At 47.3% G+C, this 26,477-nt stretch overlaps 1 protein-coding gene across 2 annotated transcripts; it reads right to left on the bottom strand.

Moving 5' to 3' along the window:
• Nucleotides 1–346: 346 nt before the first annotated feature.
• Nucleotides 347–26,452, bottom strand: SIRT3 (sirtuin 3). Of its 2 annotated transcripts, none has more exons than XM_018044423.1 (7): nt 26,414–26,452; nt 19,009–19,197; nt 18,687–18,919; nt 16,077–16,177; nt 3,709–3,870; nt 2,340–2,549; nt 347–854 (listed from the first exon to the last, which is right to left on the bottom strand). In XM_018044423.1, exons 2-7 carry the CDS (start codon nt 19,053–19,055, stop codon nt 831–833), a joined length of 777 nt encoding a protein of 258 aa, XP_017899912.1. In that variant the 5' UTR covers nt 19,056–19,197; nt 26,414–26,452; the 3' UTR covers nt 347–830. The 2 variants fall into 2 exon arrangements, with proteins under 2 accessions (XP_017899912.1, XP_005700144.3); XM_005700087.3 differs by lacking the exon at nt 26,414–26,452 and adding an exon at nt 25,805–25,939.
• Nucleotides 26,453–26,477: the final 25 nt, after the last annotated feature.

Genomic DNA, 26,477 nt, shown 5'->3' with positions numbered 1-26,477 from the left:
ACAGGGCCTGTGCCAAAGCAGGAAGACCCCAGTAGGTTCTGCCCAAACAGCAGTGTGGCTGCTAACAAGTGAGCAATGCCTTCTGTCTTAGAGGTTAATTCACGCAGCATTAACGCGAAAAGGCCTGGTTGCGGGGGAAGGCTGCTAGAATGGTCTGAAACAGATGAGTTTCTGGGGTTGATGTGAAAGGCCTCAGGGAAAAGGGTGTGTTGGGTGCTCTGAAGGGCCTGTGGATGTATTCAGGGACAAATGTTCTCGGTCCTCAGGCAGTAGAGGAGAAACACCCACACCTCGAAGTTTCCCCATTCCTGTCCCGTTTAGGTGACAAAAATGAAGGAATGCCCAGTTTCTATATTAAAATTTATTTCATGCCAGAAAAGGACAGACTAAAAATAAGCCTACTAAAGAGGCCAGGGTGCTTGAAGACTCGAGTGCATTACCTGGGACCCAGACCCACTCCCGGGAGGTGGCTGGGGCTGCTCACCCCGGTGGACAGACGTTGACCCTGCCCTGCAGATGGATCCCAACTTGGGGTTCTAGGCAGTCTGAGTTCAAAAGATTCACCGTCAGAAGAAAGCTTTTGACGTCAAGAGCTTCAGCAGAGTGAAGAGTTAAACAACAAAGTCAGCCCAGGCAGCGCCTTCACATCTGTGACAGTGGCCCTGACTGCACAGGGCTTACGACCCAGGAAGACACTCCAGGGGCAGCCTCGGGTTGCGTCTTCCGGTTCGGCCTTAATTTGTAAATGTGCCCGAGCTGTTCCTCAGGCAGAAGTCTTCATCAGAAATGGGCAGTGACTCCCAAGTAACCTCTGGTGTGAGAGGCATTCCTCACAGTCTGTCCCAGCCGTCAAACTGGAACACAAAGAGGAAATTGGTTACTGAGAACACACTGGGCACATGTGAGGGCCTGGAATCAAAGTTTCATAAAATGGAAGCTTTTCTGTCTGCAAATGCTATTTAACCAAGTTAAGACGATGCCAAGCAGGTCTGGGCAAAACTGGGTGGCTAAAAGGGCTTTGTTTAAGTAACCAGTATAGACATACTGAGGCTCACGTGCTCAAGAACACTGACCATTTGGAAAGGTGATCCAACTTTCACTTCCATTCACCCCTTAGTGTTTACTCTTGGGCAGCAACTCTTCTAAAATAAACCCCTAAAATTGTAACACACTACACAAATTTCTCTGGAACTAGAAAATGGCTCAGGTCAAATCATATAGGACTAATTCCAAAAGCCCATAGTGGCTACTTGTGCTTATATGAAAGCAGGAAGTCAGTCCCTAGGTAAGGAAAGGCTCCTGTGTAAGCTGCCAAGTGGACTTGACCAAGGCCTCTACTCCCCTGGGAGGGCGGCATCTGCTGCTGTTCCTCTGGAGATGCAAAGTGGAAGCGTCGTGTTAGCTGGACTTGCACCAGGTGATACAGCCATGTGACAGGCATGACGGTCTTTATTTCCTCCAATGAACTGAGAAATGACACCGCCCTGCAGCTTTTCCCTAAGAGCCAGACTCTGGATTGAAGGGCAGTGACGTCTAACTCCATGAAAACAATGGAACTGCAAGTTCTCATAGCCTTAAAAAGCCTCATATTCTCACTTTGGTCCAAATTGGTAAGAAAATAGCCTATAGCCAAAGGCTGGGGGCTTTTGCCAGTGGAGATGAAAGGAAAGGGCTGACCCATGGTGCTAAAGCCCTAAGGCAGGCACAGCCAAAGGCAGGAAGGTTCCCGAGGTGAGAACAGGAGCATTCTGGTGACACCCGGCTGTAATCGTAAACAATCCTCTTCTTGAGAGACAGACTTCAGACGTTTAATGCTGCCCCTGTAGAAAATAACCCCTCACATGAAGGCTATACATGCTAACTGATTCTCGTGGGAAACTTCACTTGGAGGAGGTTTGATACCTAGAGCTATGAAGGCTCTGGCTTTCTACCGCCAGTAGATAAGTCAGTGGCTCTCACACTGTCCTAAAAGCATCATCCCATACTGGTTCCGAGAACTTGAGAACCACGTCTTAGCCTGAAGCTGTGTGGTGCTCCTTCATTTTAGGGCACAGAGAGCTGAAGTGGGATGGCTGTGGAACGACAGCCCCGTGGGCCTGGACCCTCATCTGCCACTCGGAGCAGGCACAAGGGGGCAGTTTCTTCATGTCTAAATGGCGGGAATAAGAATCACAGCACCTCATTAATAAGCACACAGACGGCCCGGACAGTGCCTGGTGCAGAGTTAACAGCAATATTACCTGTTACTGTTACAGTGTTAGCCAAACAGGGCTCTGCTCAAGGTCAAGCAGACCCCGGAGCAAAAGAGACCCCTCCTGTGACTGTGCAGCAGGCCATACCTTTCCAGTTTCCCTCTGGATGAGGTCCTGGAGGTCATCTGTCCAGCCGACAAGCTCCACCAGCCTTTTCACACCATGGACCACGTCCCCCAGCTGGACCACGTCCCTGCCCCGAGGATTCCTAGCCAAGGACCCCACCAAGTCCCGGTTGATGAGCAGTCGGGGCACCGAGCTCCGCACGGCATCAGACAAGCTGGCAAAAGGTTCCACCTGAAAAATTGCCCAAAGGTGAGGAGCAGGGTGCGCGCTTTCCCAGGCCCTCAGGACCTTTGTGCCACAGTCCCTGAGGCCCTGGAGGTGCAGCCTGACCAAGGCCAGACCTTGGGTACGGAGAAAACCCAGCACCGCTTCCGTTCCGCAGGAGCGCTCCCGCTGCGCGGTCTCAGCCCTTGCGTCCCCCTCCCCGAGCCTCCCTCTCATCCACGCCCGTCTCTCCTGCCTTTCCTGCCTCTCCTGGCTTCTGCAGGTCTCCCTGCTGAAGTTCATCCACGCATCTCACCTGCCCTCCCCATCCACTCACCAGTGACGTGACAGCCCATCTATCTGTTCCTGCTCCCTGAGGGCAAGTGCCCGACCCCTCAGAGGGACCGCCACTGAGGGGCTCCTGATGCACCCACTACAACAGGGCCTGGCAAACTCGGGGGAAATACACACAGCTCTGGGTCTCTGGCTGGTTGGAGGCCTGGGCACAGGTCTTTCTGGCTCCCCTGCCCCCGTGGTGCCTGAATCCAATCAGGCACAGTGCCTTCAGGGTCTCATCACAGCCTTTAGAAGCTTCCCCAACGTCTGGTCCAGATGCATCTCCCAAGCACCTCAAAACGCATGTGCAGAACTGAATGCGGCAACCCCAATCCAGACGCCTCAGCAAAGGCCCTGACCTCCCACAGGAGAGACAGACACCTCCCTCCTCAGTCCTCGGAGAGACGCCAGGCTCTAAGTCCAGCCCTCCTCCCCTCTGCCATCTCTCACAGTCCCCAAGTCTGACTATGCTCAGCCTCCTGGATATGTGCTCAATTCATCCAGTTCCCAGATCTCTCTGATCTCAAGGATGACCAGATACACCCCTGGTTTCACTGCTTCTACAAAAAATCGGTCTCTGTGATAGATGCAACCTTGGAAGCCTGCTCCTGCCTGACATCGTTGCCCTCACGCGTCGTGCCCACCCGCACTCTGGACACCTTCCTTCCCCCCGTCCTCCCATGCAGACTGCCGCTCTCTTGGCCTGGACCATCACTGCTTCCTCACATGATGAATCCACTCATATTCCAAAGGCAGGGCCCCAGAGTGTCCCACCAGCCCTCACTTCCTCTGCCTGGTCTCGCTAGCCTCCTCCCCACACATCTGTGCACCATTAGGCCTGCTGACAAACCTCCAGGGAGGTCCCAAGGATGAGCAGCAGGTCTGCCATGGGGAAGTCAGCCAGATGCAGCAGGAACCTAGCAGGCAGCGGCTCCCCGAAGAACACGATGTCAGGCTTCGTGACGCCAGAGCAGACGGGGCAGCGGGGGACCCTGTCCACCATCACGTCGGCCTGGGTGACACAGGAAGAGGGGTCTGAAGGAGCCATACAGCACAGTTGAAAAGGCAAAACCAACTTCTTACTGAGAAAGTGTCCAACAGTCCCAACAGCTGAGACAGAAGCACAGTGACGCCCCTGTGTGAGAAGAACCCAGCTTCAGCAGTTACTGACACTCTGCCAGCTGTATTTCCTATAGCACCCAGAATCTGGGGAGGTGGCAGGATTTGAAAGCAGATCTGGGATACGGCATGACATCTGACACACTGGCCACTATGCTCTGCACCCTGCAGGAGTGCCTGTCAGAGACGCTCAGCTGGTAAGGAAGCCCAGCTGACCCTCAAACAACACGGGGGCCGGGGCGACAATCCTTTGCACAACGGAAATCTGCACAAAATTTAGGCTAAGCCTTCTGTACACAGGGTTCGTCCATATCTGTGGTTCTGTATCTGTGATTCAATCAGCTGTGGATCATATAGTCCCAGAGTTCACAGTTATTTTCCTAAAAATCCACGTATGAGTTCAAACCACAGTTCAACCCACACAGTTCAAACCCATGTTCAAAGTCCACTGTACTAAACAGTCCTCAGCAGTACTCTGTAGGCATCTGGCTTACAACAGGTGTTATTCAATGAAAACGACAGTATAAATTTGTCCCTGATTTTAGCTGAAGTGATCCTGACAGGACCTTAGCCCTGAAGACATTCAGGTCAGCTTGAACTCACTGGCTGGAGTTATGACTCTCAACACTATCCACAGACCTCCTACTTGCAGGCCAAGGTGAAGCAGATGTGAGTCATTATATCCTGCTACACTTGTTCAGATCATGAACTCCTTATTACCAAATTCAGACTGAAATTGAAGAAAGTAAGGAAAACCGCTAGACCATTCAGGTATGACCTAAATCAAATCCTTTATGATTATACAGTGGAAGTGAGAAATAGATTTAAGGGCCTGGATCTGATAGATAGAGTGCCTGATGAATTATGGAATGAGGTTCGTGACATTGTAAAGGAGACAGGGATCAAGACCATCCCCATGGAAAAGAAATGCAAAAAACCAAAACGGCTGTCTGGGGAAGCCTTACAAATAGCTGTGAAAAGAAGAGAAGCGAAAAGCAAAGGAGAAAGGGAAAGATACAAGCATCTAAATGCAGAGTTCCAAAGAATAGCAAAAAGAGATAAGAAAGCCTTCTTCAGCGATCAATACAAAGAAATAGAAGAACAGAAGAGAATGGGAAAGACTAGAGATCTCTTCAAGAAAATTAGAGATACCAAGGGAACATTTCATGCAAAGATGGGCTCGATAAAGGACAGAAATGGTACGGACCTAACAGAAGCAGAAGATATTAAGAAGAGGTGGCAAGAATACAAAAAGGATCTTCACAACCTGGATAATCACGATGCTGTGATCACTCATCTAGAGCCAGACATCCTAGAATGTGAAGTCAAGTGGACCTTAGAAAGCATCACTACGAACTAAGCTAGTGGAGGTGATGGAATTCCAGTTGAGCTATTTCAAATCCTGAAAGATGCTGCTGTGAAAGTGCTGCACTCAATATGCCAGCAAATTTTGGAAAACTCAGCAGTGGCCACAGGACTGGAAAAGGTCAGTTTTCATTCCAATCCCAAAGAAAGGCAATGCCAAAGAATGCTCAAACTACCGCACAATTGCACTCATCTCACACGCTAGTAAAGTAATGCTCAAAATTCTCCAAGCCAGGCTTCAGCAATACGTGAACTGTGATCTTCCTGATGTTCAAGCTGGTTTTCAAAAAGGCAGAGGAACAAGAGATCAAATTGCCAACATCCGCTGGATCATGGAAAAAGCAAGAGAGTTCCAGAAAAACATCTATTTCTGCTTTATTGACTATGCCAAAGCCTTTGACTGTGTGCATCACAATAAACTGTGGAAAATTCTGAAAGAGATGGGAATACCAGACCACCTAACCTGCCTCTTGAGAAATCTGTACGCAGGCCAGGAAGCAACAGTTAGAACTGGACATGGAACAACAGACTGGTTCCAAATAGGAAAAGGAATACGTCAAGGCTGTATATTGTCACCCTGCTTACTTAACTTCTATGCAGAGTACATCATGAGAAACGCTGGGCTGGAAGATGCACAAGCTGGGATCAAGATTGCCGGGAGAAATATCAAGAACCTCAGATATGCAGATGACACCAGCCTTATGGCAGAAAGGGAAGAGGAGCTAAAAAGCCTCTTGATGAAAGTGAAAGAGGAGAGTGAAAAAGTTGGCTTAAAGCTCAACATTCAGAAAACGAAGATCATGGCATCCGGTCCCATCACTCCATGGGAAATAGATGGGGAAACAGTGGAAGCAGTGTCAGACTTTATTTTGGGGGGCTCCAAAATCACTGCAGATGGTGACTGCAGCCATGAAATTAAAAGATGCTTACTCCTTGGAAGAAAAGTTATGACCAACCTAGATAGCATATTCAAAAGCAAAGACATTACTTTGCCAACAAAGGTCCGTCTAGTCAAGGCTATGGTTTTTCCAGTGGTCATGTATGGATGTGAGAGTTGGACTGTGATGAAGGCTGAGTGCCGAAGAATTGATGCTTTTGAACTGTGGTGTTGCAGAAGACTCTTGAGGGTCCCTTGGACTGCGGGGAGATCCAACCAGTCCATTCTAAAGGAAATCAGCCCTGGGATTTCTTTGGAAGGAATGATGCTAAAGCTGAAGCTCCAGGACTTTGGCCACCTCACGCGAAGAGTTGACTCATTGGAAAAGACTCTGATGCTGGGAGGGATTGGGGGCAGGAGGAGAAGGGGACGACCAAGGATGAGATGGCTGGATGGCATCACGGACTCGATGGATGTGAGTCTGAGTGAACTCCGGGAGTTGGTGATGGACAGGGAGGGCTGGCGTGCTGCGATTCATGGGGTTGCAAAGAGTCAGACACGACTGAGCGACTGAACTGAACTGAACACTTGTTCATACTTGGGCTAGACACCAGAAGAGAAAACTAAGGGAAAAGACACTTGCCTTATAAGGTAAACCTTCACCGCTAATGCAAATGTGTTTTTCAGGCTGAACCCAGTAAGGAGCAGCAGAAACAACAGACAAAAGAAACGGACTATTCAGGGACTTTAGATATTAGCAGATCCAGATAAAAACTGTATTATGCTTAAATTTTTTAAAGGACAGGTCTGAAATACTTGTTGGAGATAAAAAGCTATACAAAGTATTGCAGTGGATTTGGAAAGGAACCAGATAGGACTCGAAGTAATAAAAAGTAGAGTACTGAAAATTAAAGCTCAGAGGAGGGGCTTTATCCTCTATGGAAGAACAATGTATCAATAAACTGGAAAGTAGATCAGGAGGAAGACTCAGAATGCAGCACCCAGGGGAACAAGACAGGATGTAGAAAAGAGTGGCCAGGGCTTCTGGGCGGAGCGTGAGGCAACCTCAGAGGTGTTTAACCCAGGGTCCAAAGAGGGAACACAAGGTCCACAGACATGGGGCAGCCACTGTCCAGAGGAATCACCATGACTGAGGGCTTGGGTTTTTTAAGCAAAAATCAAAAAGATATCAAACTACAGATTCGGGAAGCTCTACAAAGGTCCATACGGTCACAGAGGGTCAGACACGACTGAGGGACTGCACAGCAGCAGCACAGAGACAAAGCGCAACCACGTGCACAGCTCCAAAGACAGAAGCTTTAGATCATCAGAAAACAGCGAAAAGGTGACCCTACAGTTTATGCAGAAAGCAAGAGACTCGGACCAGCCGATACGATACGGAAAAAGATGATCACTGAAAGAGAAATGCGGTAAAGCAGACCTCCCTCATTAAAACGAGAAACTCCTCCTCTGTGAAAGACAACATCAAGAGGATGAGAGAAGTCACAGACTAGGAGAGAACACTTGCAGAAGACAAATCTGATAATGCAAAGAATTCTTAAAGCTTACAATAAGAAAATAGGCAACTCAGTTTAAAAATGGGCCCAAGACCTCACCAAAGAAGATACAGATGGCAAATGAGTATAAGAAACAAGTTCCACAGTATATGTTGCTGCTGCTGCTGCTGCTGCTGCTAAGTCACTTCAGTCGTGTCCAACTCTGTGCGACCCCATAGATGGCAGCCCACCAGGCTCCCCTGTCCCTGGGATTCTCCAGGCAAGAACCCTGGAGTGGGTTGCCATTTCCTTCTCCAAAGCATAAAAGTGACACGTGAAAGTGAAGTCGCTCAGTAGTGTCCAACTCTTAGAGACCCCATGGAATACAGCCTACCAGGCTCCTCCGTCCATGGGATTTTCCAGGCAAGAGTACTGGAGTGGGGTGCTACTGCCTTCTCTGTTATGTGTCACTAGGAAACTGCAAATTAAAACAATGAGATACCAGTATCCACCTACAAGAACGGCCAAAATCAACACCAAGTGTTGTTGATGCAGAGCAACAGGAATTCACATTCACTGTGGCTAGAAATGTGAAATGGGGCGGCCGCTCTGGAGACAAAGACGAGGCGCAGTCTTACCATAGGGCCAGCAGGCACAGTCTCTGGTATTCACCCAGAGGAGCTGAAAGCACATCCACAGAAAACCTGCATATGGATGTTTGTAACAACTTTACTCATAATTACCAAAACCTGGAAGCAACCAAGGTGTCCTTCAGTAGGTGATAAACAGACCGTGTCACATCCAGACACTGGAATATTCAGTTCAGTTCAGTCACTCAGTCGTGTCCAACTCTTTGCAACCCCATGAATCACAGCACGCCAGGCCTCCCTGTCTATCACCAACTCCCGGAGTCTACCCAAACCCATGTCCATCGAGTCTGTGATGCCATCCAGCCATCTCATCCTCTGTCATCCCCTTCTCCTTCTGCCCCCAATCCTTCCCAGCATTAGAGTCTTTTCCAATGAGTCAACTCTTCGCATGAGGTGGCCAAAGTATTGGAGTTTCAGCTTCAGCATCAGTCCTTCCGATGAACACCCAAGACTGATCTCCTTTAGGATGGACTGGTTGGATCTCCTTGCAGTCCAAGGGACTCTCAAGAGTCTTCTCCAACACCACAGGTCAAAAGCATCAATTGTTGGGCACTCGGCTTTCCTCACCGTCCAACTCTAACATCCATACATGAGTACTGGAAAAACCACAGCCTTGACTAGATGGACCTTTGTTGGCAAAGTAACATCTCTGCTTTTAAATATGCTATCTAGGTTGGTCATAACTTTTCTTCCAAGGAGTAAGCATCTTTTAATTTCATGGCTGCAATCACCATCTGCAGTGATTTTGGAGCACCCAAAAATAAAGTCTGACACTGTTTCAACTGTTTCCCCATCTATTTCTCATGAAGTGATGGGACCAGATGCCATGATCTTAGTTTTCTGAATGTTGAGCTTTAAGCCAACTTTTTCAACTCCGCCTCAAAAAAAAAAACCAAACAGCTATCAGGCCATGAAAAGACATGGAGGAACCTTAAATACATAATACTATGTGAACGAAGTCAATGAGCAAGGCCGCTTACTGTATTATTCAAACTCTATGACATTCCAGAAAAGGCAAAATTACGATCACCAACGTACACGGAAGGCTGACACACTGACAGAGGAATGGATAAAGACGACACGGCACAGACACCACACGGAATATCACGTGACCGTCAAGAGACAGCAGTGATGCCTGCGGCAGCACAGACGCACCCAGAGACTTGCCACATGAGGTCAGACACAGACAAGCACGACAGGCATCGCGCGCCCGTGGGGTCTGACTGTTTATATGATGCGAATGCACTCGTTCACAACGCAGAAAAGACTCACAGATTTCAGAAACAAACTGATGGTCACCAAAGAGGAACTGCGGTAGGGAGGACTCAATCAGGAGTTTACCATATACACACTAGTGAATATAAAACGTCCAACAGATCACCGACAGGGACCTACTACATAGACAGGGCACTCAATGCTCTATAAGAACCTATATGGGAGAAGAGTCTGAGAAAGGGTCCACACGCATACGCTGAACCACTCTGCTGCACGCTGGAAACTAAGACAACACTGCCACACTAGTACTAAATACACTCATACACTAACACTAAACACACTCATACAACACAACACACTAATACTAAATACCCTAATACACTAACACTAACACACTAATACAACACTAATACCCTAACACTAACCCTAACACAGCACTGACACACTAGTACTAAATACACTCGTACACTAACACTGGATATCCTAACACACTAGTACTGAATACACTAACACACTAACACTAACACACTAATACTAACCCTAACACTGACACACTAATACACTAACACTAAATACCCTAAAACACTAACACACTAGTACTAAATACACTAACACTAACACACTAACCCTAACCCTAACACAGCACTGACACACTAGCACTAAACACACTCATACACTAACACTAACACTAACGCAACACTGATACACGAACACTGAATACCCTAATACCCTAATACTAACACACTAGTACTAAATATACTCGTACACTAACACTAGACACACTCATACACTAATACTAACACTGATGCAACACTGATACACTAACACTAACACGAAGACAGCACTGTGGATCAGCTATTGCTGTTCACTGTTCAGTCACTAAGTTGTGTCCAACTCTTTGCAACTCCATGGACTGCAGCACACCAGGCTTCCCTGTCCCTCACTATCTCCTGGAGTTTGCACAAACTCATGTTCATTGAGTCTATGATGCCATCCAACCACCTCATCCCGTCAGCCCCTTCTCCTCCTGCCCCCTATCTTTGCCAGCATCATGGTCTTTTCCAATGAGTTGGCTCTTCATGTATCAGATGGCCAAAGTATTGGAGTTGTAGCATCAGCATCCGTCCTTCCAATGAATATTTAGGGTTGATTTTGTTTAGGATTGACCGGTTTGACTATACTTCAATAAAATAATATGAATAAAGATCTGTGGTTGCTAAGGGCTTGGGGTCAGGGAGGGAATTAAGGTTGACTGATTACTGGATACAGGGTTCTCCTGTGGGTCATGAAAATACTCCAGAAGTAGACAGAGGTGGTGGCTGCACAGTACAGTGAAAATACTAAATACCAATAGAGCATGCACTGTACAATGGCTAATTCTATGTTACGTGAATTCACCTCAATTAAAAAAAGACAGGATTCTGTGCCATGTCGTTATTTCAGTTTCACCTTTATTTAAGATTTTTCACTCTACCTTACTCTACTTTAAAATACAAAAAAAAAGCCATTCTAAGATTCAAAAGATACAGTATATATATATATACACAATGGTATATCACTCAGCCATTAAAAAGAATTAAATAATGCCATTTGCAGCAACATGGATGGACCGAGAGACTGTAATACTAAGCAAAGGCAGACAGAGAAAACTGAATACCATATGATATCACTCATTGTGGAATCTAGAATACAACACAGGGAAACCAGAAGCTACTTCCAGAACACGTGCTCACAGGCTGCAGGTCTGGCGATCACACTCTGATGGACCACTGCCTAGAGGAGAGGAGACGCGGTGTTTGCCTGCCTTTAGCCCAGGCCACTGTGGGAGGTCCTCCAGCATCCATGTGGGAACTCTCCCCAGACCGTGTGTTACAAGCCCCGGGCTTGGGCCTGCCAGTCCTCCTCCACCCAGGCCCTCTCTGAGACAGCACTGAAGATCAAGCCCCGAGCCTCTGGAGTGGAAGCGCTGACTCCAAGACACTGACTTACAGAGAACTAGCCCTAGGGCACTTCAAATAGTGAGAACTCACACAAAGGAAACCACCCGAATATAAGACCTGGCATCACACAACCACCAGTAGCACCCTGTGCAGAACACCCCATCTAAACAACAAACAAAGCAAAAATACAAACCCAACCATCAGCAGACAGGATCACCACCTCACTCAGCCCTGCCCATCAGAGGAAAAACAAGCAAACAAACAAAAAGAAAACACTCAGCAGTATCTCACCCCATAGGAAGCTCACACAGACCACTGGACCAACCATGGGAGGGCAGAAACCAAAAGGAAGAAAGAATTCAACACTGAAGCCTGGGGAAGAGAGACTTCAAACACAGTAAGTTAAAAGAAAATAATGAAAAGTCAGGGAAATACTACACAGATGAAGGAACAAATCAGAAACACAGAAGTCCAAATACATGAAGAGGAAATAGGCAAACTACCTGATACACTAATACACTAACACTAAATACCCTAATACTAAGAAAGGGTCCACACGTATACACTGAACCACTCTGCTGCACACTGGAAACTAAGACAACACTTCAAAGATGATCAAAACCCTTGAAAACAAAATGGAGAAAATGCAAGAGTCAGTTAACAAAGACCTGGAAGAATTACAGAGCAAACACACAGGGACAGAGAACATGATTACTGAAGTTAGACATGCTCTGGAAGGGTCAATAGAATATCTGAAGCAGAAGGATGGATCAGTGGCTGGAAGACAAAATGGTGGAAATAACTTCTGAAGAGCAGAATAAAGTAAAAAGAATGAAAAGAACTGAGGATAGTCTTAGAGACCCCAGGACAATTTCAAATGCACCAACGTTCCAATTATAGGCATCCCAGAAGAAGAAGAGAAAAAGAAAGGATATAAGAAACTTTTAGAAGAGATTATAGTTGAAAATTTCCGCAACATGGAAAAGGAAATAGTCAATCAAGTCCAAGAGGCACAAGGAGTCCCACAGAGGATCAACCCAAGGAGAAGCGCGCCAAGACACATGCTGATCAAGCTGTCGAAGACTAAACGCAAAGAAAGAATATTAGCAGCAGCAAGGGAAAGGCAACAAGTGACGTTCAAGGAAAGCCCCATGTGCTTAATAGCTGATCTTTCAGCAGAAACTCTGCAGGCCAGAAGGGAATGGCAGGATATGTTTAAAGTACTGAAAGGGGAAAATCAACAACCAAGAATACTGTACCCAGTGAGGATCTCATTCAAAATTGATGGAGAAATAAAAAGCTTTTCAGACAAGCAAAAGTTAAGCGAATTCAGTACCACCAAACCAGTTTTACAACAAATATTAAAAGGATTTATATAGTCAAGAAATATAAGAGAAGAAAAAAGATAAAAAATCAACCCCAAACAATTAAGAAAATGGCAATAGGAACATATATATCAATAATTACTTTAAATGAAAATGGATTAAATGCTCCAACCAAAAGACACAGACTGGCTGAATGGGTACAAAAATAAGACCCATACATATGCTGTCTGCAAGAAACGCACTTCAGACCTAAAGATACATAGAGCCTGAAAGTGAGAGGATGGAAAGATATATTCCATGCAAATGGGAATCGAAACCTGGAGGAGCAATCCTCATATTAGACAAAACAGACCTTACAATAAAGAAGATTACAAGAGATAAGGAAGGGCATCACATAATGATCAAAGGATCGACCCAAGAGGAAGACATAACAATTGTAAATATCTACGCACCCAACACAGGAGCACCTCAGTACATAAGACAGACACTGGCAGACAGAGAAGAAACTGAGAGAAGGGCCTGTAACGCCCCCCACACCATGGGCAGATCATCAAAGCAGAAAACTAACAAGGAAACACAAGTCTTAAAGGACACATTAGATGAGATGGGTCTCGTTGACATCTTCAAGACACTCCATCCAAATGCAGAAGAATACACCTTCTTCTCACGTGCACATGGAACATTCTCCAAGACAGACCATATCTTGGGTCACAAATCTAATCTCAGTAAATTTAAGAAAACTGAAATCATATCAAGCATCTTCTCCGACCACAATGCTGTGAGACTAGATATCAATTACAAGAAAGAAACTGTAAGAAACACTTGGAGATTAAACAACACGTCTCTAAATAAGCAACACGTTACTGAAGAAATCAAAAGGGAAATCAAAAAACTTCTGGAAACAAATGACAATGAAAACACGACAACTCAAAGCCTATGGGATGCAGCAAAAGCAGTTCTAAGAGGGAAGCTTATAGCAACACAATCTAACCTCTAAAAAACAAGAAAAACATCGAATAGATAACCTAACATTACACCTAAAACAACTCAAAAAAGAAGAACAAAAAAAAATTGGTACAGAAATAAACCATATAAATGAAAAAGAAATGAAAGAAAAAATAGTAAAAATTAATAAAACCAAAAGCTGGTTCTTTGAGAAGATAAACAAAATTGACAAAACATTAGCCAGACTCAATATGCCAGAAGATCTGGAAAACTCAGCAGTGGCCACAGGACTGGAAAAGATAAGTTTTCATTCCCATCCCAAAGAAATGCTTTGCCAAAGAATGCTCAAATTAACGTACAATTGCGCTCATTTCACATGCCAGCAAAGTAATGCTCAAAATCCTTCAAGTTAGGCTGCAATAGACGGTAAAGTGTCTGTCTACGATGTGGGAGACCCGGGTTCAATCCCTGGGTTGGGAAGATCCCTTGGAGAAGGAAATGGCAACCCACTCCAGTACTCTTGCCTGGAAAACCCCATGGACAGAGGAGCCTGGTGGGCTACAGTCCACGGGGCGCGAAGAGTCGGGCACGACTGAGCGGCTTCACGCTCATGTTCACATTCAAGCTGGATTTAGAAAAGGCAAAGGAACCAGAGATCAAGTTGCCAGCATCCACTGGATCACAGAGAAATCAAGGTAATTCCAGAAAAGCATCTACTTCTGTTTAACTGACCACTCTAAAGCCTTTGACTATATAGATTACACCAAACTGTGGGAAATTCTTAAAGAGATGGGAATACCAGACCACCTTACTTGCCTCCTGGGAAACCTGTATGCAGGTCAAGAAGCAACAGTTTGAACCATACATGGAACAATGGACTGGTTCAAAATTGGGAAAGGAGCACATCAAGGCTGTGTGTTGTGAAAAAGCTGGCTTAAAACTCAACATTCAGAAAACCAGGATCATGGCATCTGGTCCCATCACTTCACGGCAAATAGATGGGGAAGAAAATGGAACCGTGACAGACTTCATTTTTTGGGGCTCAAAAATCACTGTGGATGGTGACTGCAGCCACGAAATTAAGACACTTGCTCCTTGAAAGAAAAACTATGAAAAACCTAAACAGCGTATTAGAAAGCAGAGACATCACTTTGCCAACAAAAGTCCATATAGTCAAAGCTATGGTTTTTCCAATAGTCATGTACAGATGTGAGAGTTGGACCATAAAGAAGACTGAACTCTGAGGAATTGATGCTTTCAAACTGTGGTGCTAGACAAGACTCTTGTGCATCCCTTGGACAGCAAGGAGATCAAACCAGTCAATCCTAAAGGAAATCCACCCTGAATACTCATTGGAAGGTCTGGTGCTAAGCTGAAGCTCTAATACTTTGGCCACCTGATGCAAAGAACTGACTCATTGGAAAAGACCCTGAGGCTAGGAAAGATTGAAGGTGGGAAGAGAAGGGGCAACAGAGGATGAGATGGTTGCATGGCATCACTGACTCAAGGGACATGAGTTTGAGCAAACTCTGGGAGATAGTGAAGGTCAGAGAATCCTGTCGTGCTGCAGTCCACGGTATCAGAAAGAGTCAGACACGACATAGTAAATGAACAACAGCAATGCTCTATAGTTAACTAAAAACAGTAAGCACAGCTATAGTTACCGACACAAGCTATCTATGAAATTTTGCTCAGGGACAAAGCAATGTGAATATTAGTTATCCCATTAGTGGAAAAAACTAATTGTGTGTGGGTGTAGGTACATAGAAATGTGCGTGTATGTTTATATACACACACACATATCAAATGGGCTACCGGAACTGGCAGAAGGCAGACTCACTTTTCCCTACATATTTTGTATTTCCTTAATATTTTTAATCTGCAAATATCCTGTGGCCCAATAAGTCTATATTCATAGATACTGGGAGTTAGGACTTGCACACTAAAAAAATACTGAAGTATAGCTGATTTACAATATTGCATTAGCCTCATGCCTATAGCAAAGTGATTTGGCTATACATATATCTGTCTGTATATGTTGTTATTCTTTTCCCTTATAGGTTATTAAAGATACTGAATATAGTTCCCTGTGCTGTACAGTAAATCCTTGTTGTCTGTACGGCCTTAATTTTGACAAGTTAATATTAATTTTTTTTAATTAAAGAAAATCATTTTCATAGTATCACCGTTCTGTTGTCCTTCCAACACAATGCTTATAAAGTGCCACTTCTCCAGATCACACCCAGTGAGAAGTGCAGCGGGAAAGAACTCTCTGTGACAACTTACCCAGAAGTCCTCCCCTGGGTAGGGTCTCCGGCAGATGGTGCAGGTGGCCGAGGCAAGGGATCCATGAGCTTCAACGAGCTTTGAGTCAGGGATGCCAGATGCTGAAATTCAAACCGAAGCTAAGTGCTGCTGCCTCTGGGGTGGGCACACAAGCCCCTCAGTGTCACCTCTGGGTGTGGCAGGCCCCCAGGAGAAGCCTCAGCCCTTCCTCCGTGGAAGCCTTGCCTCTATAACCCAGACAAAACCCCGCTGATCAGAATAAGCTCAGTGATAAGGCTTTGACAAGGAGCCAACTCACAGTTAAAGCAAAGCACATGGAAAAAATCACCGACATGGCTCATAATTGTGTGTGTGTGTGTGTGTGTGTGTGTGTGTGTGAGTTGCTCAGTTGTGTCTGGCACTTTTTGCAGCGCTATGGACTACAGCCCACCAAGCGCCTCTGTCCATTGGATTTCCCAGGCAAGAATACTGGAGCGGGCCGCTATTCCCTTCTCCAGTGGATTGTCCCAACTCAAGGAGCAAACCCAGTCTCCTTCATGGCAGGCAGACTCTTCACCATCTGAGCCACCAGGGAAGCCCGTGAAAAGATGCTCAGCATCGCTCATGACTGAAAACATGCTCCAAGACTGCAGCGGGTCACCAGCTCACAGCAGTCAGACGGCCGTCGTCAAAAAGCCTACAGCAGTGAACACTGGAGAGGGTGTGGGGGAAAGGGAGCCCTCTGACACAGTTGGTGGGAATGGACACTGATACAGCCACTACGGAAAACAATATGGAGATTCCTAAAAAAAACTATGAATAAAACTACCATATGACCCAACAGCCCCACTACTGGGCATAAACTCTGAGAAAACTGTAACTGGAAAAGACACAAGCACCTCAGTGTTCACTGCAGCACTATCTACAAACAGCTAGGACATGGAAGCAGCCCAGACGTCCACCGACGGACGACCAGATAAAGCAGCTGTGGTACATGTCTACAGTGGGATATCAGCTCTAAAAAGGAATGTGTTCGAGTCAGTGCTAATGAGGGGGATGAACCTAGAGCCTATTATACAGAGTGAAGTAAATCAGGAAGAGAAAAATGAATATCGGACATCAATGCATGTACGTGGAACCCAGAAAGATAGTACTGATGAACCTATTTACAGGGCAGCAGCGGAGATGCAGACATAAAGAACAGACTTATGGACACAGGGTGAGGAGGAGGAGAGGACGGGACAGATGGAGACAGTGGCACGGAAGCAAATCCACCGCAACTGTAACCTAGACAGCCCGTGAGAATCTGCTGGATGACTCCGGGAGCTCAGCCAGGTGTCTGTGGCAACCTACAGGGGCCGGAGGTAGGGGGGAGGTTCAAGAGGGAGGAGATGCATATATACCTGTGGCTGATTCATATTAATGTATGGAAATTTTTTTAATTAATGAATAGCAATAGAAAAAAAAAAAAGCCTGTGAAAACACAGTAGAAAAACATTTGACGTAAGTCTAGATCAAATTACACCCAACACCAAGAAAAACATTTTCTGTGCTACAGACACCAAGAGTAAGAAAATACTGCTAATATAAATACATTTCCAAAAACCTGTGGAAAAACAAACAACAGGTGACTTATCGTGCCAGGGCTGTTACCACCATGAGCTCTGGAAGGCCACGGGTATGAAGACCTGGCCCTCGTGGCCATGTTCCCCACCGTCCCCACTCTACTCATGTGGAGGTCACAGCCGCACACTCCCACTTCCCACAAGCCTGCACTGCTGCACTCCAGGAAAGAGATCATCCCCATGGGGTGTTCACTACTGCCTATGTGGCTCCAAGTTGTAGAGTCCTTCTAGCAAGTAAACATTTTCCTGGAGTTGAGACAGCTCCTTTTTTCAATTCACAAGACATCTGTAGCCTGGCTGAGCTGCTGCTGGCTTGCTGAGAGCTGCCCGTCAGCACCTGCAGAAAAGAAACGGCCCAGCAACTGCTTCTCCAGAGTGCACGGCCAGAGGTCAGCATGACCCATGAGTCACTCCGCGTGGCCATCAGCTAGGTACAGTCAAGAAATCACCACAATGAATTTGATATTAAGGAACTGTTAGTGATTTCTTTCTGTGATAATGATATCACGGCTGTGTTTTAGAAGGCTTTACCTTCTAAAGATATCCATTGCTGGATTTATAGATTAAATTTATGATGAGAGGGATTTGCTTCAAAATACTCAGGGGTGAGAGAAGATGGGGGTAGGACATAGGTTAAACAGGACTGGCCATGATGAGATAATGAGGCCATGAGTGTTCATCACATTCCTCTCACTGTGTGCTCAAAAAATTCCATAATGAAAACCTGAAAAAGGAAAGCCATCAGATCAATAAAACCAGAAGCTCCCAATGTCAACTTTAGCTCTATCGCAAACTCACAACCTAGAAAATGGGTCTGCCAATGAGGTCCTAACAGTGATACTTAAAACACAAAGAGGACATTTTTGGTGGAGATAATGGCAAAACTTCTTGGGTCAAAATCAGCCACAAGGATGGGAAATAAGCACTAGGCCTCAGCCCTACCCAGAACAGGCACCTGAGCCTTCCCTGCAGGAGCGGAAAAGTGTGGAACAGGACAGAGGCTCACCTCTCTCTAGCCCGTCGATGTTCTGTGTGTAGAGCCGCAGAAGCAGCCCCTTCTCATGCAGCAGCCGGAGGAAGTAGTGAGTAGCATTGGGCCTATAGTTCCCAGGGTACAGCTTTTTGGCGAAAGTGAAAAATGGCTTGGGGTCATGAAAGAAAAATGAGAGCTCAAAAATGGCCTCAGGGTAGGGGAGCTTGTACTGCTGGAGGATGCTGTAGTAGCCAACCCCTGGAGACCTGCGGAGAGAAGCGAGAGGCTCTGAGCCCTTCAAGAGACAGCAGGGAGTGGGGGGAGCTGTGGGACGAGCTCTGGGAGCGCAAGGCACCTGAAGTCTGGGATACCGCTGGGCGTGCTGATGCCGGCCCCCACCATGACCACCACCCTCTGGCAGGCTCTGGTCTTAATCAGCTCAGCGATGTCCTGCAGGAGAAACTTCTTCTGACCGTGGCCTCCACCTCCAGTGTCACTTGAGGCACCAGCAAAACAAGATACGGACCATCCTCCACCTGGAATACTGACAGAAAAGGAGAACAGCCAGGCAACCGCTGATAGCCGAGCTGACGCCAGCAAGAACAAGCAGTGTCTGCCTTCCACCAACCCCAACAGCAAGAGTGACCACGCTGCCTTCCCACCCCACACACGACCATCTTTCTTATCATGGATAACACAGAAACTCCAAAATCAAGATCTATTTGGGGGCAGAAATTTCAGGTTAATGGGGACTGTGCAATTCAGGAAAGTATCATTTCACAATTCCTGTTATCGAAAGCTGGTGAAGGCTCAAGCTAGAGCCAAGACAACTTGGGATGCTCTCTGCAGAGCCAAACACCCTAACATAGAAAGGATGTGATAAATACTCAGTGACATTTAAAGCAAATTAAACATCTCAGACTTTTTGCCAAATATTCAGTTCAGTTGAGTCGCTCAGTCGTGTCCGTCTTTTTGTGACCCCATCGACTGCAGCACTCCAGGCTTCCCTGTCCATCACCAACTCCTGGAGCTTGCTCAAACTCATGTCTATTGAGTCGGTGATGCCAATCAACCATCTCATCCTCTGTCATCCCCTTCCCCTCCCGCCTTCAATCTTTCCCAGCATCAGGGTCTTTTCAAATGAGTCAGTTCTTCGCATCAGGTGGCCATAGTATTGGAGTTTCAGCTACCGCATCAGTCCTTCCAATGAATACTCAGGACTGATTTCCTTTAGGATTGAACTGGCTGGATCTCTTTGCAGTCCAAGGGACTCTCAAGAGTCTTCTCCAACACCACAGTTCAAAAGCATCAATTCTTTGGCACTCAGCTTTCTTTATAGTCCAACTCTCACATCCAAACATGACTACTGGAAAAACCATAGCTTTGACTAGACAGACCTTTGTTGGCAAAGTAACATCTCTGCTTTTTAATATGCTGTCTAGGTTGGTCATAACTTTTCTTCCAAGGAACAAATGTCTTTTAATTTCATGGCTGCAGTCACCATCTGAAGTGATTTTGGAGCCCCCCAAAAGATAAAGTCTCTCACTGTTTCCATTGTTTCCCCATCTATTTGCTTTTAAGTGATGGGACCAGATGCCATGATCTTAGTTTTCTGAATGTTGAGCTTTAAGCCAACTTTTTTCACTCTCCTCTTTCACTTTCATCAAGAGGCTCTTTATTTCTTCTTCCCTTTCTGCCATAAGGGTGGTATCATCTGCATATCTGAGATTATTGATATTTCTCCTGGCAATCCTGATTCCACCTTGAGTTTCATCCAGCCTGACATTTCACATGATGTACTCTGCACATAAGCTAAATAAGCAGGGTGACAATATACAGCCTTGTCGTACTCCTTTCCCAATTTGGAACCAGTCTGTTGTTCCATGTCCATTTCTAACTGTTGCTTCTTGACCTGCATACAGATTTCTCAGGAGGCAGGTAAGGTGGTCTGGTATTTCCATTTCTTTAAGAATTTTCTACAAGTTTGTTGTGATCCACACAGTCAAAGGCTTTGGCATAAAGTAGAAGTAAATGTTTTTCTGGAACTCTCTTGCTTTTTCGATGATGATCAAACCAGTTTGGTTCCTCTGCCTTCTCTAAATCCAGCTTGAACATCTGGAAGTTCACATTTCACATACTGTTGAAGCCTGGCTTGTAGAATTTTAAGCATCCCTTTGCTAGCATGTGCGATGAGTGCAACTGTGTGGTAGTTTGAACATTCTTTGGCACTGCCTTTCTTTAGGATTGGAATGAAAACTGACCTTTTCCAGTCCTGTGGCCACTGCTGAGTTTTTCAAATTTGCTGGTATTTTGAGTGAAGCACTTTCACAGCATCATCTTTTAGGATTTGAAATGGTTCCACTGGAATTCCATCGCCTACCACTAGCTTTGTTCTTAGTGATGCTTCCTAAGGCCCACTTGACTTCACATTCCAGCATGTCTGGCTCTAGGTGAGTGATCACAGCATCGTGGTTATCTGGATCATGAAGATCTTTTCCATATAGTTCTTCTGTGTATTCTTGCCACCTCTACTTAATGTTTTCTGTTTCTGTTAGGTCCATACCATTTCTGTCCTTTACTGCACCCATCTTTGCCAAATATTAACAGGATGTTAATTAAGTAGGTTCAAGACACCATTCCAAAAAGGAACACTCATATCCTGACACTGAGGGATTCAAACTGCTGCAGAGACTCCATCTTCTATGTTCACAACCATTCAGGAGGCTGCTCATTTTATATAGCAGCCAAACATATGATACAACCCAGGCAAGGCAGGAGCCGACTGGAGCAGAGGGTCACCCTGCAAAACTCCAGGAGTCTCAGGTCATCTGCAGAAGCCAGGAGCTGAGACTCTCACAATACGGACTGTTTGGAGTATGAGATGGTCTTCCACAAGAAAAAAGGAGCGAGACAATAAGGATGCCACAGGCTTGCTCCGGACAGGCAGCAGGACTCAGCAAGAGGCTCCACAGCCAGGAAGCACCAGAAAGAAGACAGAGACAACACAAACTGCACGACAGGAGCAGCCCCTGAAGGCGTCCACCTGAAGCAAGTGCACGGCCACGGGCACACGGGCAGAGCCCAGGGTGGGCCTCAAGGCTCTGGGCTTCCCGACCTGCTCTCGGGGCCTCATTCGGCATCTGCCTGAGCTACACAACTTCATCACCGTCTGGCAGCATGCTGGCAGCCTGTGCAGAGTTCAAGACGGCCAGCCCCACTGCAGAGCGCCTGCCTCTCACCCGAAGGCTGGCAGCCGCCATGCCCATCTTCCAGAAGGCCCCGACGCCCCACAGCTAGGACTTCGGCCCTCGGTATAGACCCCTTCCTGACAGGAAGAGATTAAACAAACTGAAACGAAAACCCACCCCAAATGATGGATAAATCTAAAGTGAATACAAACACAAAAAGAGGAAACAGAGTATTTATTTTACTCATTTGTGATACAGGTAAGAAATAAGCACTCTAAAAGCACAACTTCAGATACAGGTCAGGACGACCCAGAGCCTATCTTCCAGGAGTGTGGTCCGAGCTCACTGTTTGCCCATTGCCTCTGGTTTTCCTTTGCTCCTGCACAATCTGCACACTCACCTGCTTACACCCTGCTGCTGAGGTTCTCCCTGATGCCCTCGGATCCCACAGCACCAGAGCATCTTAGCACCACACACCCCCCTACAGTGACAGTTTCAGGCCCACCACTCCCTCATGGACCTCTCCTTTCCTGGTTCTGTACTCACTCTAAACCCAGCTCCTTTTGCCCCTCAGCATGTCTAGAGTCTCCCAGAGCCAAGGCCACCTCCTTCATGAAGCCACTGCTCAGCCCAGTAAGAAGGCACCTTCGCCCTCCTCTGAAGAGTGACAGTACTGGCTCCCCTTCTTCCCGTTAGGGTGCCTGCCGCCCTCCCTCCTGAGGGCACACTGCACAGCTGCCTCTCACAGTCCGGGGCCGAGGACAGTGCAGCTCAGGGGCTCACTGGCCACTCGGTCCACCTGCAGTGCCTCTCCTGGCAGACCATCGTCCTGGCTTCCAAAGAACAGGCCTCAGAAAAGTATGTAACGAGAAAGAGGAACTGGCAAGGGAAGGCAGGGCTGCAGGCACCAAAGGGGGAGTCAGAGCCCTAGTCACCACTGCTTCATTAAGTCACTCAAGCACCCTGAGCCTTGGCTGCCGAAGCCAAAAGCAACAGAGCCAGAGATGATTCCAACAGTCTTTTGAAAAAATCCACAGCTGTAAATCTCCCAGCAGAAAGTACAGGAAACACAGCAGGGAAACAATGCTTTCCCACTCCTCCCCATGCTCTTCCAGAGATGCCCACAGATTCTGAAGAAAGTTCTCCTCCACCCAAGTCTTCCACAAAAGCACCAGACAAGGCAGCTCACTGAGTGCACATCAGTGAAGTCTCCAATGGGGTTTCCATTTGGTTTCTGAAAACCATGGTCAGGAAGGAAAAAGATGGCTCTGGCTACAACCACAGCTATTAGATGTCCACTTCACATAGCGTCGAGAACATCTGTTCACCTAAGGTCCTCAGCCAAACATTTCTGTGCTCCTTCTAAATGAAAATTATGGGAAATACAAAAGGAATGAGAGGAAAGTTGTGATATTGTGATTTAGAATTTTTTGTTGTTGTTGACAAAGTAGAGAATTATATATATATTCAGTTCAGTTCAGTCGCTCAGTCCTGTCTGACTCTTTGCAACCCCATGGGCTGCAGCACGCCAGGCTTCCCTGTTCATCACCAACTCCCAGGGCTTGCTCAAACTCATGTCCATCAAGTCAGCAACGCCATCCAAGCATCTCATCCTCTGTCTACCCTTTCTACTCCTGCCTTCAATCTTTCCCAGCATCAGTCTTTTCCAGTGAGTCAGTTCTTCACATCAGGTGGCCAAAGTATTGGAGTTTCAGCTTCAGCATCAGTCCTTCCAATGAATATTCAGGACTGACTTCCTTCAGGATTGACTTTGGATCTCTTTGCAGTCCAAGGGATGCTCAAGAATCTTCTCCAAAACAGTTCAAAAGCATCAATTCTTCGGCGGTCAGCTTTCTTTATAGTCCAACTCTCACATCCACATACGACTACTGGAAAAAACATAGCTTTGACTATATCTAACAATATATACTTTCGGTCTTAGTCCCAGAACCCTTAGAATTTCCTAAGAGCAATGGGAACACCTTCTGTTACAGTATTTGGTCTTTTGGCCTCAGGCCCTGAAATCCCTTCAGAGCTCTGAAGTGAAATGAGTGTCCTGTTATTCATAACAAGCCTCTTACAACTAGGCTGAGTTTATGTTAACGAGGTGGTTACTGGAAATCCCCTAAGGATGGGGTATGGTTGCCAGGGAAACCAACCACAATTAGAGAGTTGGAATCTCCATGAAAACCCAAAAGCAAGTGGTTCAGAAGGCTTCCACGGGCCAGGCCCCAAACCCCACGGGGACAGAAGCTCCTGCATTTGGAACTCTCCCAGACCTCAGCCTAGGCGTCTCTTTATCTGGCTGTTCATTCATACTTTTTAATATCCTTTATAATAAACTAGCAATCTACTCAGGGAACCGGTTTCTTGAACTCTGTGAGTGGCTGTAGATTAATCACATCAGAGGAAGGGTCATGGACAGCTCCAATCTGTAGTCAGCTGGTCAGAAGCACAGTGGACCTGGATCAGTGGCTGAAGTGAGGTTAACCGCCCTTAACCTGTGGAATCTGGTGCTGTCTCCAGGATGACAGAGTCAGACTTCAGTTACATCTGACATCCGGTTGGCGTCTGTGGAAAACTGAAAAGCTGCTCGCTGGTATTGAAATAAAACCCACTGTCGAGTGCCTACTCGAGTGCAAGGTATCACTCAGGGTACTCAATGTGGACTTTTCGTTTACACAAGTGAACCGTCTGTCACTGAAAAACACATAGACAGAATTCTACCAAACATCTAGAAAATACTGAAGGTGTAGGACTTAAAGCAAATGCTCCACGGAATGAGATTTACTGAGAGCAGGGGTAAGCTGAGGAGCAAGCACAGACACTGCTTGGAAAACGGAGACAAAGGGCACTTTCAATCAGGAGCCCCTAAGATACAAGCTCGAAAGGCAGAAATTCCAAACCGTAGACAGCCTATGCAAGCACACTGCTCTCCACGGGCCGTCAGGCCTCCAGTCTGGGCCGCAAGTGGTAGTAAGGGCTTACTGATTGATAAGCTCACTATTTAGCCATGCCCCAACCACACAACTGCCTGCAGATTCTGAAACTGAAATAAGCTCCATGGAGGCAACAATTTGACCCCTGCTCCATCACTGCACCTGGACAGTCTGGTGGATGATAAGCCCAACAAAAGTTTCCTGGATGAAAGAAAGACTCCTCCTTGGTATCTCTTTATTAAACTCTTCAGTATTTTTGGTAGTTGTGTAAGAAGGCATGAAGTGAATGTACCATTATTTACTGAAATATTTGTCCATTATTGGGCATGAAGTTAGTTTCTTAACAACTATGGTCTTAAGATTTTTCCACTTGTACGTCGGATTTCTAGACAAGGATTCAAAATGTGCAGTTACTGTGTATGAACCTCAGTAAGGGTATGAACATATGCTGGTGGGAGTATTCATTGCACAACGTTTATGTGGGGCAACAAAATGTAGACACAGGACTTCCACTACTAGAGATTTATCCAAAAGGTGGAGTACGAACAAGGTTATTCAACACAGCACTATTTCTAATAACCAAAGATTAGAAACATTTTCAACACGAGACTGGTTAAATTAAGTATGAAACGTCCAAAGAATGGAATTCTATAGACTAGCATAAAAGACTGAGAAAGCATTTAAGTTTAGAATGGAAGTAACTCCAAAACACGTTAAGTGGGGAAAAAAAAAAAGAGAGAGGTACAGAACAGAATCTAACTAAAACGGGGGCCGGGTGTCAAGAATGAACATTAAGTGTTGTTTACACACGTCCAAAATACCCTTGGGAAGAAACGAGAAACCGTTGCCATCGGGACTCCAGAACGCCCTTCAGAGCCGCCTGAGCCGCGACTTGCCATTTTCAGCTTCTCCAATCGTCCCGCTGACCACGCAGGGGGAAGCCTGACATCCCTGCTCGCCTGAGGGGGTCGGTCTCCTCCCTGGGCCCCACCCGGCACCACAGCCGCCCCCGCCCGGAACGAACCGAGGCCAGCGGGTCCACGCCCGCGCACCTCGCAGGCCCCAGAACCTGAGGGCTGGAACAGCTGAACAAGCAAACAGCGCCATTCTCCTCCGCAGCGCGCAACGTCAGGTGCCCAGGGGTCCCGAGCGCGCCCCGCCCCCCCCCGCGAGCGCGCCCCGCCCCCCCCGCGAGCGCGCCCCGCCCCCCCCGCGAGCGCGCCCCGCCCCCCCGCGAGCGCGCCCCGCCCCCCCGCGAGCGCGCCCCGCCCCCCCCGCGAGCGCGCCCCCCCCCGCGAGCGCGCCCCCCCCCGCGAGCGCGACCCGCCCCCCCCGCGAGCGCGACCCGACCCCCCGCGAGCGCGACCCGACCCCCCGCGAGCGCGACCCGCCCCCGCCGCGAGCGCGACCCGCCCCCGCCGCGAGCGCGACCCGCCCCCCGCGAGCGCGACCCGCCCCCCGCGAGCGCGACCCGCCCCCCGCGAGCGCGACCCGCCCCCCGCGAGCGCGACCCGCCCCCGCGAGCGCGACCCGCCCCCCGCGAGCGCGACCCGCCCCCCGCGAGCGCGACCCGCCCCCCGCGAGCGCGACCCGCCCCCGCGAGCGCGACCCGCCCCCCCGAGCGCGCCCCTACCTTAGCCTCACGCTCTTTCCCCGCCCCTGTGCGTCTTTCCTGCGCGTCCTTCCTGGCCGTCCCG

The sequence above is a fragment of the Capra hircus genome, unplaced genomic scaffold, assembly GCF_001704415.2.
Source record: "Capra hircus breed San Clemente unplaced genomic scaffold, ASM170441v1, whole genome shotgun sequence".
Classification (NCBI taxonomy): domain Eukaryota; kingdom Metazoa; phylum Chordata; class Mammalia; order Artiodactyla; family Bovidae; genus Capra; species Capra hircus.
Note: the sequence above shows the minus strand (reverse complement) of the source record. Positions and strands in the feature narration are given on the sequence as shown.

Bases quoted from the DNA above. Each gene is read 5' to 3' on its own strand.
- SIRT3 (XM_005700087.3), bottom strand. From the start codon at position 25,887: ATGGCGCTGTTTGCTTGTTCAGCTGTTCCAGCCCTCAGGTTCTGGGGC. The intron at 16,178-18,686 runs GTGAGCCTCTGT...TTTGAATTTCAG, and splicing joins CATCGACGGGCTAGAGAGAG to CATCTGGCATCCCTGACTCA. The intron at 3,871-16,076 runs GTAAGTTGTCAC...TGTGTCACCCAG, and splicing joins ACCCAGGGGAGGACTTCTGG to GCCGACGTGATGGTGGACAG.